General features: G+C 39.0%; 1 protein-coding gene across 2 annotated transcripts in view; it reads left to right on the top strand.

Annotated features, from left to right (window-relative positions):
- Positions 1–15934, top strand: part of WFS1 (wolframin ER transmembrane glycoprotein) — a 35113-nt gene that overhangs the window by 9300 nt on the left and 9879 nt on the right. For both annotated transcript variants that reach the window (XM_021394902.1, XM_021394903.1), the window contains exons 3-5: positions 11711–11793; positions 14481–14625; positions 15427–15597. In XM_021394902.1, coding sequence (XP_021250577.1) covers positions 11711–11793; positions 14481–14625; positions 15427–15597 — 399 coding nt within the window. The remainder of the gene's footprint in view (positions 1–11710; positions 11794–14480; positions 14626–15426; positions 15598–15934) is intronic.

The following is a 15934-nucleotide window of genomic DNA, read 5'->3' on the forward strand; positions in this document are numbered from 1 at the left end:
CACTCAACTTCTGGAGTTTGTGCGAAGTGAGTGGGAGGATTTCTCTAGAGATTCCAACTGGCTCCTCTCAGCACTGAAAGCTCAACAGTACAATCCAATGACACAAAAGCTATTAGCACATTACTTTTTGTTACAAAATGTACAGATCAACTTCTTCTAAGAGCACATTCATAATAGACAAATCTACCTGCAGATGAGCAGTTTAGATTTCTCATTCCTGAAAGATGCTTGATTAATTTCAGCTTTTTTCTTTTCACTTTGGAGCTATGATTACAGAGTGTCTTCTAGCAATGGAAAGGTTTTTTTTTGTCATTAGTGTGTATGCATTTGTTCTTAAGTCTGAGTTTTGAGAAAGCTTGTTTCATAGTGAAAATAAAATCTGTAATAAAGAACTATGGACTGTTTCCTGAAAATTTAGGATTTGTTGCATCTGGATAAATTTATCAGTTTCGTGCTTCTAGAAAGAACTTTTGTACAAAAAGTGCCAGTGTAATGGTATTGGAGTGATCTCCACTCCCTTTGGAAGTGCATTAATAGGAGATAACTCTGAAAGAAATACAGTCCAGTGAGATTTTGCACAAAGTATGTTCTGTACTGTTTTGGAGGTCTCTTAAAATTTCTTCTTCCTAGACAGCATTTACTGCTTGAACAAATGATGCCCATATTATTTTCTGTGTGTGCATGCATTCTTGTTGCTTATTTCCTGTCTGATGTTGTAAGATCTTCAATTGTCAGCACTGTTAAATTTTCTTTATACTAGCAAATGGACTACTACACAGAATCTTCAGGAATGATGTGCTGAAGCAGTATATTTAATATTGCAGGCTATGTGAACTTAGAGCAAATTTGTTCAGTGTTCTAACATAAATTAACTGCTTCACTGTGGTGTCGGTGTTATTTCTGATGCTTCAGTCATGCTTTGTTTCTTTGGTAGTAGCCCAAAAGGACCAGGTGTTTACAATACAGCACTATCATAGTCTTGAACTTTGTAGCAAGGCCTCCACTGCCTTTTGATGTAGCAGCTTATTTTCTAGCTGTAATTATAGCAAAGATAAATATTGGAGGACTAGAGAACAGGACTGATGGAAGCTTAGGAGCAGGAAAATGGGTTTTCTTAAAACAGTGGTTCAAGAATCTTGTTCTGCTGGTCAGAGCTGGAAGGTGCCAGCATTTTGAAGCAGTCTGCAAATACAGAATTTGAGTTAAGGGTAGAGTTTAGCAGTGAACGTAGGCTAGTCACAGAAGAAAGCTATCAAAGTAGAAGTACAGTAGTTTTCTTTGTAATTCAGACTCTGTTTCCTTTCAGACTGTGTTACAATAGGATCTTAGTAAATGATCTCAGAACAGTGAAATGAATGGAGAACTTGCGAGGAACGAAAACATTTTCCCTCCTCTCTCCCCCCCAGTGACTTAGTTGCTGGAAAGACCTACACGTGAAAGTGTGTTCAATATCACCTTCATCAAACATATAAATTACTCATCAGTTAATAATGTGAAACTGAGGGAAATGCTTGACATCCTGTGACTTCTTGCAAATAAAAAAAAAAGGCAACCCAAACTTGCATAAGGAGAGAGCTCAATGGATAAAGCTATTAAAATACGAAGTTGTTCTTTTTCTTCCTCTGGATCTCATCTGGCTGATTTTCCTCTCCTCCATGAACTCATACTGCAGGTATTCTGTGGAGGATCACAGAAGTTGCTATTGGTGCTCAATATTGTTTCTACCAGAGAATCTGAGTGGTGACAAACATCTTCCAGTCCAAGGTTCTTGTTGCCTTTTTCATTTGAATCCTTTACACTGCTGCTTGTATCATATCTGCTAGACCTAGGGAACTTTGTCTACATGTAGTACTAGTGCCTTCCTTAATGTTTTTATTCATTATTAATATGTTTTAGGTGTTCATGAGCTCCTTTTTCCTTCTCAGAATGTTCTTTGTCTTTTCATCCTAGAAATTTCCTGGCTCGAAGTGAGAGCTCTTTATTTGGTCTTTGTATGTTATTTTAGTTCTACCATTGCTTTGTCCAGTTGCTTTTTAAATTCATGTAAATATTTGACACTGACTCAACATCTCAACCTGTTGACTGTTTGTGGTAGTTGATGCCCTATGTTGTTTGGATTTGTTAAGACATGAAATAGTCGTTCTGTTTATCTTCTGCATTTTGCAAGTTGTTCCCACAACTCATCATTGTTCTTCTGAGTTCATTCTCCAGCTTTAAAAGCCTTGATAATGTCTTACTGACACAGGGCTGTTGCTTCATAGGAGTTTGTTAACAATTCCAAGGTTTCACTTTGGTGGTAGTTCAGAGCTTATCACTGTGTATACAGTGATAGGATGACTTCGTCTTATTTTGCATTTACTGCATTTCATCTGCCCTTTTAACACTTAATCAGTCACAGAATCCTTCTGCAGTTTATTTGCAGTCATAGATCATGTTTGGGTTTTGTGTTTTTTTTCCCCTTAATTAACACAGAATCATCAGCAGACTGACACCTCTGTATTTGCCTTTACTTTTTCTTGTCACGTCTGTACCAAATAACAGAAGTCCTATTCTTTCAATGGGAGCATAAGAGCTACATATTTTGACTTCTAGTTTTTTGTTTCTAAATCTATTATTTGTCCACATAACAGCCTTCCTAATTTCTTTAGAAAACTTCTGTGAGAAGCCTTACACACCAACTTTGGAGAGAGAGAGAGAGAGATAGGAGCTCGATTTCTGTCCTCCCACCTTTTGACTCCTTGGGGGCTGTCTAATGTCACGACTTTTTATTTGCTGATGTTACCTGGTATATCTTTTTTGCAGCCTTCGGGCTTATTTTTTTTTCCCCTCTTACATATTTGCTGTGTATGGATGACAGACCTAGTGGTCTCTGTTATGATGGATCTCTCTGCTACCTTGCTAGCTACTTTTTGCCTCTCTGTTTTAAGTGAGAAGTTACATGCTGTAGCATGTGGTTCAATTGATTAAAATCTGTTAGAGCACTTGGATAAACAAATAAGAGATTGCATTTTAAAACGTAATTGAAAGGAATTGTAACTTCTTTTTAAAATAGGTTTGAGTTCTGTACAGGAGCCTCTCAGTACTGTCTTCTGTTAGGATTGGCAGGGAAACATATCTTTTAATCTCTTTTACCTGTGACCATCTCTTTATAAAGTATTTTGCTGCCCTTGAATTGCCTTCTGTCTACCTGGTGGGCATGCTGCAACCAGTGTGCTTGAAAAAGCTATAGAAAGCAGTAACAGATTCTGCATTGAGCTGTTCTCCAAAATGTCTTTTGGTCTATCACGGTATATTTTAAATTCATTGGTTTTTTCTAATTTTCTTTGTTATGGAATGACCTCAGCTTTACAGTGATGCATTCTTATTTCTAAAAAACTTGTCCTCTCCTTCTTCCCCTCTCTTATTTTTCCAAATATCCTGTTTTCCTTTTAAATACAACTCTAGCAGATTTTTGGCTTTGGACACACCTGGACGGTATGAAATCTAAATTGCTGTTAGAGTAGCTCAGTGACACCTTCTGTGTGCTGCTTCTTTGCAGAATCAAAAATTGTTCTCTCCTGGTTTCTCTGATTAGTTTTAGCTACATTCAATAAATGAAGCAACTAGTATCATTATTGTAATGCTGGTTTTGCCTCTGGGAGTTACTGAGGCTGTGATTGCTGTTTTCTGGCCTTTTTGCTGCTGTGATTTTTCTCAGCGTGTTTATTCAAAACAAAGCATGAAGGACACAAATATACAATCCTATATTTCAAAACCCTAGGATTTGTGGGATCAGCTGAGACTGATTACTTACTGTTGCTTGACCCAGCTTGCTGGGCCATCTTTGTAGCAATTTTCATAGAGTCATAGAATCATTTGAGTTGGAAGGAACTTTTAAAGGTCATCTAGTCCAACTCCCCTGCAATGAACAGGGACACCTACTGATAGTTCAGGTTGCTCAAAATCATTGGACCAGAAACACTGGTAGTACAAGTGCAGTTCCAATAATGTGATATAGTTGGGATTCTTTTTGTACTTCTTGGTCCATAACTTCAAAATGGGAAGGAAGGGGGAAAAAATAGAGAGGAATTAATTTTTCGTCTAACTAATGCTCCGTGACAAAGCAGTAAAAGCTCTGAGTCTATCTCTTTGCCTTCCTTTTTGTCAAACTGCATTCCTTCTCTGGGAAACAAACCTCTTTCTCCTCCCTAGCATTTTCTATTTGTCAGTTTGCCTAACCAGGGAAGAAAATCTTGGGACTCTGTAATCTCTAAACTCATGTAAGCTAAGAGAGAAACTGAAGCTGCACATCAGATCCATTTCCTCTGCAAATTCAGATAAAGGAGCCTCCTTAACCCACAGGAGAAAAACAGACGAGCAACCTAGTTGCTTCTACAGGCAAAGGGGCTTGAACCATCATAGAGCTCGTCTGTGTGCTTTAAAATTAGTAATTCCAGTTTTTGGATATTTCCAAGAGTAGGAGGAGTGGGGTGATTGGCCTGTCAGGAAACAGAAGAAAAACGAAGCAAGAAGAGATGCCCTTCATGCTTATGAGCAAAGCTTTCTGCCTATTCTGTCACAAAATAAACAATGAGCTTGACAGGTTTTCCAGCTTAGTAGGAATTGAGTTAAAACAGTAACTACCAGGCCATGCATTTGGGCAGAAATAATTCTGAGGGAGCAATACAAGAAATCCATGAACGTAGAAAAGTAACCAAAAACCTGTAAAAAGATTTTGTTAAACAAGGAGCATAACTGTAAGAAATAGAGAAATGGCTTTTATCGTCTGTGACAACTGTCAGGTGTTCTCATGAGATGGTTAAAAAGGTTTATATGCTTTTCTGGCTGTGTATTCAGTGAGCTCAGAAGCGTGCTAACACTAGCTAGGACTGAATGTAGCATATGTATTGTGCATGTGCTTAACTCTTCCTATTTTCATTGCTGCAGGAACGCTTGCTGTAACAATAAAATGGGAAGGCCAGTCCAGTGGCCTTGTTTCGTGTCTTGTCATCTAAGATCATTTATTCTCCCAAACACAGTTTTTCTCATCCTTTTCTGTGTCGCTGTCACTTTATCTTCTGAGTCCAAATGAATGCTTGTGTTGTGATTACAAAGTTTGTACACCATACAGGCTTCCTTCAGACACTGTGGGTTTTACCTGATGCCTTAATCTTCTGTGTAGTAGCATTTCCATGCAGCTTTAATATTCACTTGTAAAAACTTGTAATTTCTTTTAAACTTGTATATTTCAAATGGATACTTTGTCTTCATTATTGCTTCTTGTCTGAGAAACTGCTTTCAGTTTTCCTTATGTCTTGTGCTTGTTAAGTTTCCAGTGTTCAAGGGACTTGGAAGTGCCTGGCTTGTGTTTGCCTAGAAATTGATTTATTGTGTGTTGTAACAGATCTCCTGTGGCTCCCCCAATAACTATGTGAATGAAGACCATAAGCTCAAAAATAGGTGAGATTGCAATCCTTTAAGATACCTGCTTTTGAGCTTGACGTTTCTTGTTCAGTCTCTGCTCTCCGGTTTTATCTAGAGAATTCAGGTGATGTAGCTATGACCTAAATGAGGAGAAAAGAGCTGTGTGTACCTGGCCAACAGGTGATAATAGTAGGCCAAGTGCTAGAAGCCTGTTCTAGCAAAGCCCATTCTGCTGGGAGCTGTAGTATGATTGTGCTGGTAGGAAACTTCATCAATAAACATTTTTATTATCTTGTGTGCAGTCTGACTGTTAAGCACCAAGCCCTGTCATTCTCACTTGGATTAATCCCCTACTTTGGATTCACTGCCTTTTTGTCATTTCAATTGCTAAATTTCAGAGATGAGGAACAATAACTGTATCCCAACATAGTATACTGGTTTTGAAAATAATTCTGTGTTTCCCTTTACTGCATCGTTTCCTCTTTCAGATCAAAACCTAACCTGCCTATGCTAAAATGAACAATCTCCATTTCAGCCTTTGGCTGCAAAGCTGGACTGAAAATTGGAATTTTTGTATAATCAATAAGCAGAGTAATGTATAAAATTTTATACAAGTAAGTAGTCCTTAGTTTTCATCAGCTTACTTATGATCTACCTGTGTAAACAGTTGTGTTTAGACTTGTATATTCAGGATCTTTCTGAAATTGTCTACTATAAGATTGTTTTACCAATAGCTCTAGAAAATGTTTTGATAGCATCTTTTAAGTATATTAGGTAATGATATGCACCTTTAGCTTACTCTTCTAAATGCTGTGTATGACTGAAATGCACACAGGCTGTTATTAATTTAATTGTATTGAGTCTTTAAGTGTTTCAATAAATGAGATTTAAAGTGATAAATATTTAAATAAGATCTGAATATCAAAAGTGGATATCTCTGTAGTTTTTCAGATGTTTAAATACTTTCTGTAGTATGAGGCATAAATGCAGCAGGCTAGAAGGTGCACATGTGCTTCATCCTCTGCATATCAGAAATCATAGGCATGGGTGTTACGCTTTTTGAATGGAACTGAGAAAATTAAAGGATATGGTGTAATTTCATATTTTGAGACTTAATGCCATATAATAATAAACATAAAACATTGAAGTTTTATTAGTAGTGTCATTGCTCTGATGAAAAATTTGTAATTTTGAGTGGCCTGGCTCACACAAGGCAGAAAAAACTTATTCTCTGTGTCAGGAACTGAACCCTACAATGGCGCAATGATGGTCACCACAGGTTCTTGGTGGCAGAGTAGGGAGAAACTCAAGGTAAATGTGAAGTTCCAGCCACCCTTCTAGTTCAGTCTTGTCTTAGTTTGATTCTTCCATGCATGCTGCATACTACTTAAAGCACACATTTTCGCTTGCCTGCTTTCAGTTGAATGACTGCAGTGCTTGTGAACCTTGAATAACTGATAGACTTCATTGGCTTATATAAATGCACCTGACACACGACTGCTAGTGAAGTCTATTTTAATTGTCATAAAAGATGCATGATGTATTGTAATATGAATGTTCCTCTTCTCCAGAAAATCTTATATTCAAGACAGAGTAAGATTTGACATTAAAAAGACTTTTTTTTTAGCAAAGCTAGAAAATAAAAGCTTCTACTGACAGCACTTTGCGGTACTTCTGTGTGGGAGGAATACATATTAGGTTTTCTCACTAAAAACATGCTTAAGAACAAGGGTAAGAAGTTACAGGCCATCACTTAGCCTTTTTATGGTGGGCATGTCTTTCAAAGTATTTGTCTTCCTAGTGTTCAACTTAGTTGAAGGAAAGTATCTTTCTCTGTCCTTCTTGGTTCCAAAATACACTTCAACTACGTTTTTGTACCATTTACCTTCAATGGCTGACCTAAATACTTTAGGAAAGTAAACTGATACAGCAGATGTGCAACCTGAGGAGTCCATGCTTTATCACAGAATTGTAGGAGTTAGCAGGCTCCCTAAAGGAGGGTGCACAGGTTGGCATCCAGGTGGGTCTTGAATATCTCCAGAGAAGGAGAATCCACAACCTCCCTGGGCAGCCTGTCCCAGTGCTCTTTTTCCTGCTGATCTCCTTCTAGGCCTGTCTCAAGCTAAGCAAAGGAAAAATAGTTATGGGAACACTAGGATACAGAGCTATTTTAAATTTGATCTCCAGAACACACCACTGTCCACTCTTTGCCCTTGCTCTACAACTATGAAACCAACCCACAGGTATAATGTTAACAAGCTTTTTTATTTATAGCTCCTCTGTGGCAGTCCCTAGGCTAAGTGATAACTGAGTAGGAAGTGGAAACCAGCCCCAGTGAGTACTTCTTTCCACTGGAAGTCTGCACTTTTAAAGCAATCTTCCCTGAGAACTTTACCTGTTGATCTGCAATGTAACTGTAATATCCCAGTGTTTGAATAAATAAATCTGCTTTGCAGATTTGTACTGTAATAAATATTCATTGAGGTTGGAAAAGACCATTTAGTCCAACAATCCACCCATCACTACCATGCCCCCTAAACCATGTCCCTCTATGGTACATCTACCCTTTTCTTGAACACTTCCACTACTTCCCTGGGAAGCCTGTTCCAATACCTCACTGCTCTTTCTGAGAAGAGACTTTTTCTAGTATCTGATCTGAACCTTCCCTGATGTGACTTAAGGCTATTCCCTCTTTTCCTTTCAGGTAGCTGGGGAGAGCAATAAGGTCTCTCCTGAGCTTCCTCTTCTCGAGACTGAACAATCCCAGTTCCCTCCGCCTTTCCTCATAAGACTTTTGCTCCTGCCCCCTCACCAGCTTTGTTGCCCTTTCTGGACACGTTCTAGGGCCTCAGCCTTTCTTTTAGTGAGGGACCCAAAACTGAATGCAATACTTGAGATGCAGCTTCTCCAGGGCTGAGTACAGAGGGCACCACTCATGCACTCTGTACAGATTGAGTGCAGATCACCTCCCTGATCCTGGTGACTGCACTATTTCTGATAGTAGCCAAGATGCCATTGGCCTTCTTGGCCACCAGTGTACATTGCTGACTCAAGTTCAGCTGGTTGTCAGCTAACACCACTGGTTTCTTTTCCTCTGTGCAGCTTGCCAGTCACTCTGCCCCAAGCCTGTGGCACAGCCTAGGGTTGTTGTAGCCAAAGTGCAGGACCAGACACTTAGTCTTCTTAAAGCTCATACCGTTGGCCTCAGCCCATTGATCCAGCCTATCTGGATCCCTCTCTTGGGCCTTCCTACCCACAGGCCTATCAGTGCTTCCTCCTAACTTGTTATCTGCAAACTTACTGGGGGTGCACTCAATCCCCTTGTTCAGATCATCAGTAAAGATATTAAACAGGGCCAGCTGCAGTACTGACCTCTGAGGAACACAGTGACAGCTGGACTTCACTCTGTTTACCACCACTACTCTCTGGGCCCAGCTATCCAGCCAGTTTTTTACTCATCAGGGAGTACACCTGTCCAAGCCATGGGCAGCCTGAACTCCCTAGAGTTCAGGCTGATAGACTTGTAGTTCCTTAGGTCCTCCTTCTGACCCTTCTTATAGATGGACTTCACATTAACAAGTTTCCAGTTGTCTGGGACCTCTCCTGTTGCCCAGGACTGCTGCTGTATGATGGCAAGTGGCGTATCAAGCACTTCTGCTGGCTCCATCAGTACCCTTGAGTGGATCCCATCTGGCACCGTGGATTTGTGACAGTCCAGGTGGAGTAGCAGGTCTCTAACTGTTTCCTCCTGAATTGTGGTGGGGTTATTCTGCTCCTCATCCCTGTCCACCATTTTAGGGGGTTGAGTACCCTGAGGATAACTGGCCTGACAATTAAAGGCAGAAGCAAAGAAGGTACAGGGAACCTCAGCCTTTTCTTTGTCCTCCATGATAATGTTCCCTGCGGCGTCCAGTAAGGGTGGGAGATTCTCCTTGGCACTCCTCCTGCTGTTAATCTATTCATTAAAAAACATTTTTTATCTTTAATAATGGTGGTCAGATTAAGTTTTTGCTGGGCTTTTGCCTTTCTTATTTCCCCTCTGCATACCCTAGCAACATCTTTGTACTATTCCTGAGTTGCCTGACCCTTTGTCCAAAGATGGTAAAATATCTTTTTGTCTGAGAGTCTCAGCAAAAGCTCCCTAACAAACTTCTAGCTGAGCGAGAGGTGGAGGGACCAGAGCTATGCCATGCCACTGTGCGTGCCAGATGGAGCAGGCAAGAAAGGAGTTTTGTGTGTATGAACCGCCAGAGAACCACTTGTATTATTGATGTTTGTATCAGTTTAGCTAACTACTTTCTCTGATTTTTCTATGAAAATTGCACATGGTTATAAAACACTTTAACCTCTGAATGGTCCCTCCTTCACTGGTTCATCCGGAGTATCAGTGAAACTTATATGGTGTTTTCTTCTCAGCGTGTACAAAATATTGAAGAAAAAAAATCTGTAGCCGGAACTATTACTGCTTAAATGCTGATTTGAAAGAAGCTTATGAGTAAGTGGAAGCAGATGAAGAAACAGAAAAATGCTGCATTGCCCAAGCGTTTCATTTGGGTAGGGTAGATAAATGAATATTATGTTTCTTTCAAACAGTACACTCTTCTCTGTAATTTCTACTGTTAGCAGAGAGCCCCTGAAGGATGGGTGCTGATGTGAGCGGTGCCATCTGGAGAGGAGGCTTCGGAGTTGTTTGGAGTTCTGTGTGGTTGGCTATATATCAGGCGAGGAGATTAAGTGGTTAATTTTCCTGGGATGTTGTTTCCCTATCTTACAATAATATTTTTACAGCTTTCTGAAAAGAGGGAGTAGTAAATGAAAATTATTTTTCACTATGTGCCTTGTTTAGCCAGACAACGTGTTATAATCTGGCATTAGTATTTTTCCAAGTGGGGCTTGGCAGACAAAACTGTGGCATGGTGAAGGAGAAAACTTACTTTGTGATTTGCTCCTGTTAAAATACATCCATTTTAATGAAAGAGCTGGCTTTCAGCCTGTTCTTGTTTGGAAATAGTCCCAGTACCAGGGATATTAAAGAGTGTAAGTAGCCCTTTTCTTTGGGAGATTATGTGGAATTGGTTTAATTCCTCCTTCCTCTCACTTCTTGAAAAATCACTGATGCTAAATGTCACCTCAGCTAACTGGGCTGTTTACCATGCTTCGTGCACTATCGCTGACCATATTGGGTAGAGACTGAAATCTGTATCTTTGAGCGAGTGCCAGAAAACATCTCTGAGGCGCAGTTTCCTACGCTTGGAGACTGTTCTTTCTGACCATGCTTTGTCATGCTGTCTGCCCTAAATACATAGCTGCCAAGCATTGCAGTGTGTTTGGTGACCTCGTGGGTTAATGCCATGAGGCTTTGGAGCTTGCTGTTGAGTTTAGATCTGCCTTTCTAGCTGTGGTTCTAGCTTGCTTAATAAATGTGTTCTAAATCAGTGGTCTGTTCCTTCTAACACACTCTATGTTGATTAAATTTTATTGTTTTTAATATTTCCAAACAAATTTCAGATTATAAGTTCTCATTTAAAAGAAGAAGTAGCTTTTCCATTAAACGTGTTCTTCCTTCATAAAATGATACTCAGCATGATGTTATTTACAAACACCGGATATCAGATAGAGCTGGGAAGATTTTTCTTTATGTCTGACCAGTAGAGCAATTTGGTGCTTTTGAGGAAGAAAAAACTGTGGTTACATCTGTATGTGTATATTCAGATTGGAAAGGAGAAACAGTTAGCTGTGAGTGTTGAACTGGACACAGTAGGATGAATTCCATAAGCATTTACTCATTTTTATTGTTGTTTCTGTGTAGTCCAAGGGCTGAGGAGCAGAACTTCCAAACATACTGGATAAGTTTTACAGGCTGGTTGATTATTCAAAGTCCTTGAAAACGCTTCACTACTAAATAAACAAGCAGTTGGGGTAGGGACTCAAGGGCTCTCAGTAGTAGGAATTACAGTACAAAAGTTGATCAGTTCTGCAGGTTCTGTGTGTGTTCATTTTTATTGTAATGAGAATTCTTCTATTGAGAGATTAATCCTGGGGAAGTAAATGAGAAACTGTAAACTGTGTGTAGCATCCTGTCACAGGTACCAAATAACAAGTAACAGTATGTACACTGAAGTAGAACATTAAGACAGAGAGTAAATATTATAGTGAGTTAATTTCCACTGCTGTTCTTGTAAAACCCCCATGTTGGATTTTTTTCGACATGATCCTTTAATTCTTCGACCAAATATAGTAACAATTTATAAAATATTTTTAAGCGTTGCTAGTAAACCAGTTTTTTTTAAATCAAATTAATTTGTAGAGGCCGTGAAAGAAGAACCTGAAGTGCTCTTTGAGGAACTGCTGGAGAGGGCCAAAGCTGGAGAACCAAAAGCACAAACAGAGGTAATTTTATATGCTTTGTCCAGTACCATTTGCTCTTAATTCCAAAAATAGCACTGCCTGCTTTTAGTAGAACTATTATCTCTTCCAGAAACATTTAGTTGAACTATATTTGTTTGGATTTTAAACTGTTCAAAGAACGGTGATGCCAGATGGCTTCTCCGCCTAGAGAAATGCTGCTTGCTTGGGTTTCAAGGCCAACTCTTGCATAAGCCTTTAGAATGAATATCAAAATGGGGGGGAAGGGCTCAGAGCATGAAGGAACCACATTGCTTTATTTTTACCTTTTAAACCATGTACCAGAGGGTTACTCGTGGAGTTGTGATGATAGTGCTTAATAAATGCTCTTCGGATTTAACTTTGTCATTGGAGCAAAATGAATTGTTGAAAGGTGATTCAACACCATTGGTTTGGTACTTCACTATGCACAAAGACTCTCATGCTGGATTCTGTGAAAGAAACTGCTGTTGAGATGCTTCAGCAAGAACATCAGAGATTGTTTTTTTTTCTATCACTGTTTCTGTATTGAATTAACACATTTTAAAAAAACAAGTCCGTAATGGTTTGATTAAGCTAACTGTACTTAGGTATGTAATGGCAGATATAGTTAAATTCATAGTGACAATTCTGCCACTGTATGCATTGTGCTTGGTTTTCCTTAGGTTTTAGAAAAATTGTAGCAGTTTTCTTTCCTGTCCATTCCGTTGTGGTGGTATATTGGTCTAACTGGTCTAGTATTAAGTAGTTTAACGTTTTTAGAAGGTTTTTAATTCCTGTTTAATATGGATAGCGATTGACTTAAGCATTTTTTTCCAGCTTCAGCTTTTCCAGAAAGGAGTGCTTATGGTCTTTCATGAGATCATTGGTGCTTTGTTGTTTGTTAATTTCCCTGGGAATTACCACTCTTCTGGTAAATAAAAACAAAAGGGGCAAGAGGGAGGAGGAGGCAGGAACAATGACACAGAGAAACGCTTTTGAAGCTGATAAAAATAAGGTAATGCCAGACTCAGTCCCCACTCCGTCTCAGCTGGTTTAAGGGCAGGTTGTCCTTGTAGTTGTAACCTGAGACAGTAAGGAATTCCTCACCTCTGAAACAGCCAGTGGCTTTGCAGAGGATGAAGCTTTAGCCTTGAGGGGATTGCTGCTACAAAGTCCACGTTTTGGCTCCTCTTCCACACCAAAGAGCAAAACCTATTGAACATTATTTTGGGATATAACTTCTGGCTGAGTAAGAAATACCGTATGTAATCTAAGCCTATGATGTATGTGCATGTATATATATAAATATAATCATATTTCATCCTTATCCTTTGCAGTTCATTCCTCCTTCACTCCTTTCATTTATCTCTTTAACTGTGTACGCTTTCTATTCCCACATAATAACAGTATTCTTAAAAAGAAAAATGACTGTCTGAAAAGGAACCCCAAATAATTATCACTTTTCTAGGGAATTGGATGTCTCGTGGCCTATAGAGAGAGAATTATCTTTCATTTTTAAATAACCTAAATAAATAAGATATAATTCTTATATATACATCCATCTCTACTTTAGAATCCAGTCAGGAAAACTACTTTAATTTGTGACTGTTGTAGGACTAAGAATAAGAAGCTGACATGACATAATTGTGCTTTTTTTTCTGATAATTACAGAATCAAACATAAGAAATCACTCAGTTCACTGCCACGTAGCTATTACTATGAGTTTATTCAAAAATAACCTTGCAGTGACTACGAAAATAAATATACTATGAGTGGATGTCAACCTGCATTACCATAGCTTTATGTAGTTTCTTTATTGAGAAGTAACTGCACAGCAATTATGAAAATGAAACACCCACAGCTGGATTCTATAACGGAGCAGAAGCAGCTCTGTGTCTTTGACTAGAGGTTATCTGCAAGGAGCCTGCTTGAGATAAATGCTGCAGTTCGTAAAGCCCAAAGGTGAGAGGTTGGCAGTCAGCTTTATAGAAGTGCAGTATACAGGCCTGTATTAAGCCATTGCCAACTATTATTTCACTTCCTAGTTTTAGCTCGTGGGAAACAGATAATCCTTGATTTGTCACTTTAGGAAGGCTGATGCTCTTTCCATCAGTTCTTCTCATTTGATCACTGCAGGCCAGAGCTGTGCAGCCATCCTTGGGTGGTTCCACATGGAGGTTTACCGTAGCGAGGAAAGGCATGGGGCTTGTTTAGAGCCCCACCACATCTCTGGGCAAACTGTTCCAGTGCCTCAACACCCTCACTGTAAAAGACTTTTTCCTTACACCTAGCCTAAATCTACCCTCTTTAACTTTGAAGCCATTTCCCCTTGTCCTATCACCACAGACCCTGCTAAAGAGTCGGTCCTGTTCTTTTTTGTAGCTCCCCTTTAGATACTGAAGAAGACCACTGTTAATACGACTTAATAACACCAGGAGCTTTAACTGATCCTGTTAGATGCCCAAAGACCAGTGGCAACTAATTCTTTGACCTGATTAAGTGTACTGCAATTCCTTCTTGCTTCCAGTTCTGGAAACTGATCTTTCTCTGCAGAATATCAACTTACAACTATGTTCTTTAGTGTTGGGAGCAAATGTTTTGACCTTTTGTTCAAAGAGATTTTATTCTTGGTGAGTCTGAGGGGGTGAGAGAGACAGACACTAGCATGTATTTCAGTAATTGAAGGAATTTCTGTTCCCCACTGGTTCTAGGTGGGGAAACACTTCTTGAGATTAGCAGAAGAGGAGGATGAAGAACTTAACAATTGTAGTGCGGTTGATTGGTTCATCCTTGCTGCTAAGCAAGGTCGAAGAGAAGCCGTTAAACTGTTGCGTAGATGCCTAGCAGACAGAAGAGGTATGGGTTCTCTGAGACTTTTTGTCTGTACATCCTACTTTATCTGAAATAACAGTCTGTCCATTTTAACACTAAAAAGACATGTTAAAATATGATGGGAACGTTCATGGCAAAATTATATGAGTTGTTGCTGGCAGCATGTTCAAATCAGTACTGTAAAAAGCAAACTATAGCTTACAAAAACATTTATATGAATGGCTTGGTTGAATTCCTGCATGGAATTCATGTGCGTTCTTCCCTTCACCACCATTGAAGCCTCTTTTCTGTAACCATTTAGGTCATATATAACCATATACCACCTACATTTCTGTTGTTTCATTCTTTTGCACAGATCCAGCCTCCCTTCTACTTGCTCTTTTTGTCTGTCTTCTCCCACTTCAAGATTCATACCTTCTTTCATGCTACTTCCCACACTTGGAATGGGCGCCTCTTGTCTGAAAACTATCTGAACTCTTACTTTAAAATAAGTAATTTTTTGTGAAATTCTTTCTGCTTTTTGTATGTTAGCCATACATGTCTGCACCGCCTTTTGCATGATCTCTTGTGCTTCAAAAGTTGAAAAAGACTTAAGGATTTTGCATGTCTGGCACACTTGTTGAAGTACAGTGTAAAATTAAGGAATGAAACTTGATTTTGATAACCAATGAGTATGGAAGGGCATTTGAATAATTTAAGGGGTGAAGAAGTGAATGAAACTTGAGAGGTTTCAGACTAAACTGAGAAAAAATCAATTGTGGGCAAATCTGTCATTTCAGCAAGGGTGTGGAATAATGGTATCTAATGTATTTTTCTTTTCTTGAGGCATCACTTCTGAGAATGAGCAAGAAGTGAAAAAACTATCGTCTGAGACTGACTTGGAGAGAGCTGTGAGAAAAGCTGCCTTAGTCATGTATTGGAAATTAAACCCAAAAAAGAAGAAGCAATTAGCAGTTTCTGAACTACTGGAAAATGTTGGGCAAGTTGATAATGAAGGTTTGTTTATGAACTGATTTATGGTATTGATGACACATATTTGCAGGCAGAATACAGCTAGAAACCTGGAGAGCTTTATAAAAAATTGAGCATGAGATAAAAGTGAACGTATGGTTTACTTAAGAAAAAGTAACTGTCTTAATGGCTATTTTAGTAAGTATTCTTTCTGGTCTAGTGAAGTTATTTCCTAAAGTCCTGCCAACTCTTGCTGTAGTTTGTGATTCAGTTAAGCAGTCCATTGCTGTCCATGTCTTATGATTTTACTGTGTTTCACTTTTTTCCCCTTACCTGAATCATCCTTAAATTTTACTGGATATTTCAATTTACAGATTCAGTC

This window comes from Numida meleagris, chromosome 4 (assembly GCF_002078875.1).
Source record: "Numida meleagris isolate 19003 breed g44 Domestic line chromosome 4, NumMel1.0, whole genome shotgun sequence".
In the NCBI taxonomy this organism is placed as follows: domain Eukaryota; kingdom Metazoa; phylum Chordata; class Aves; order Galliformes; family Numididae; genus Numida; species Numida meleagris.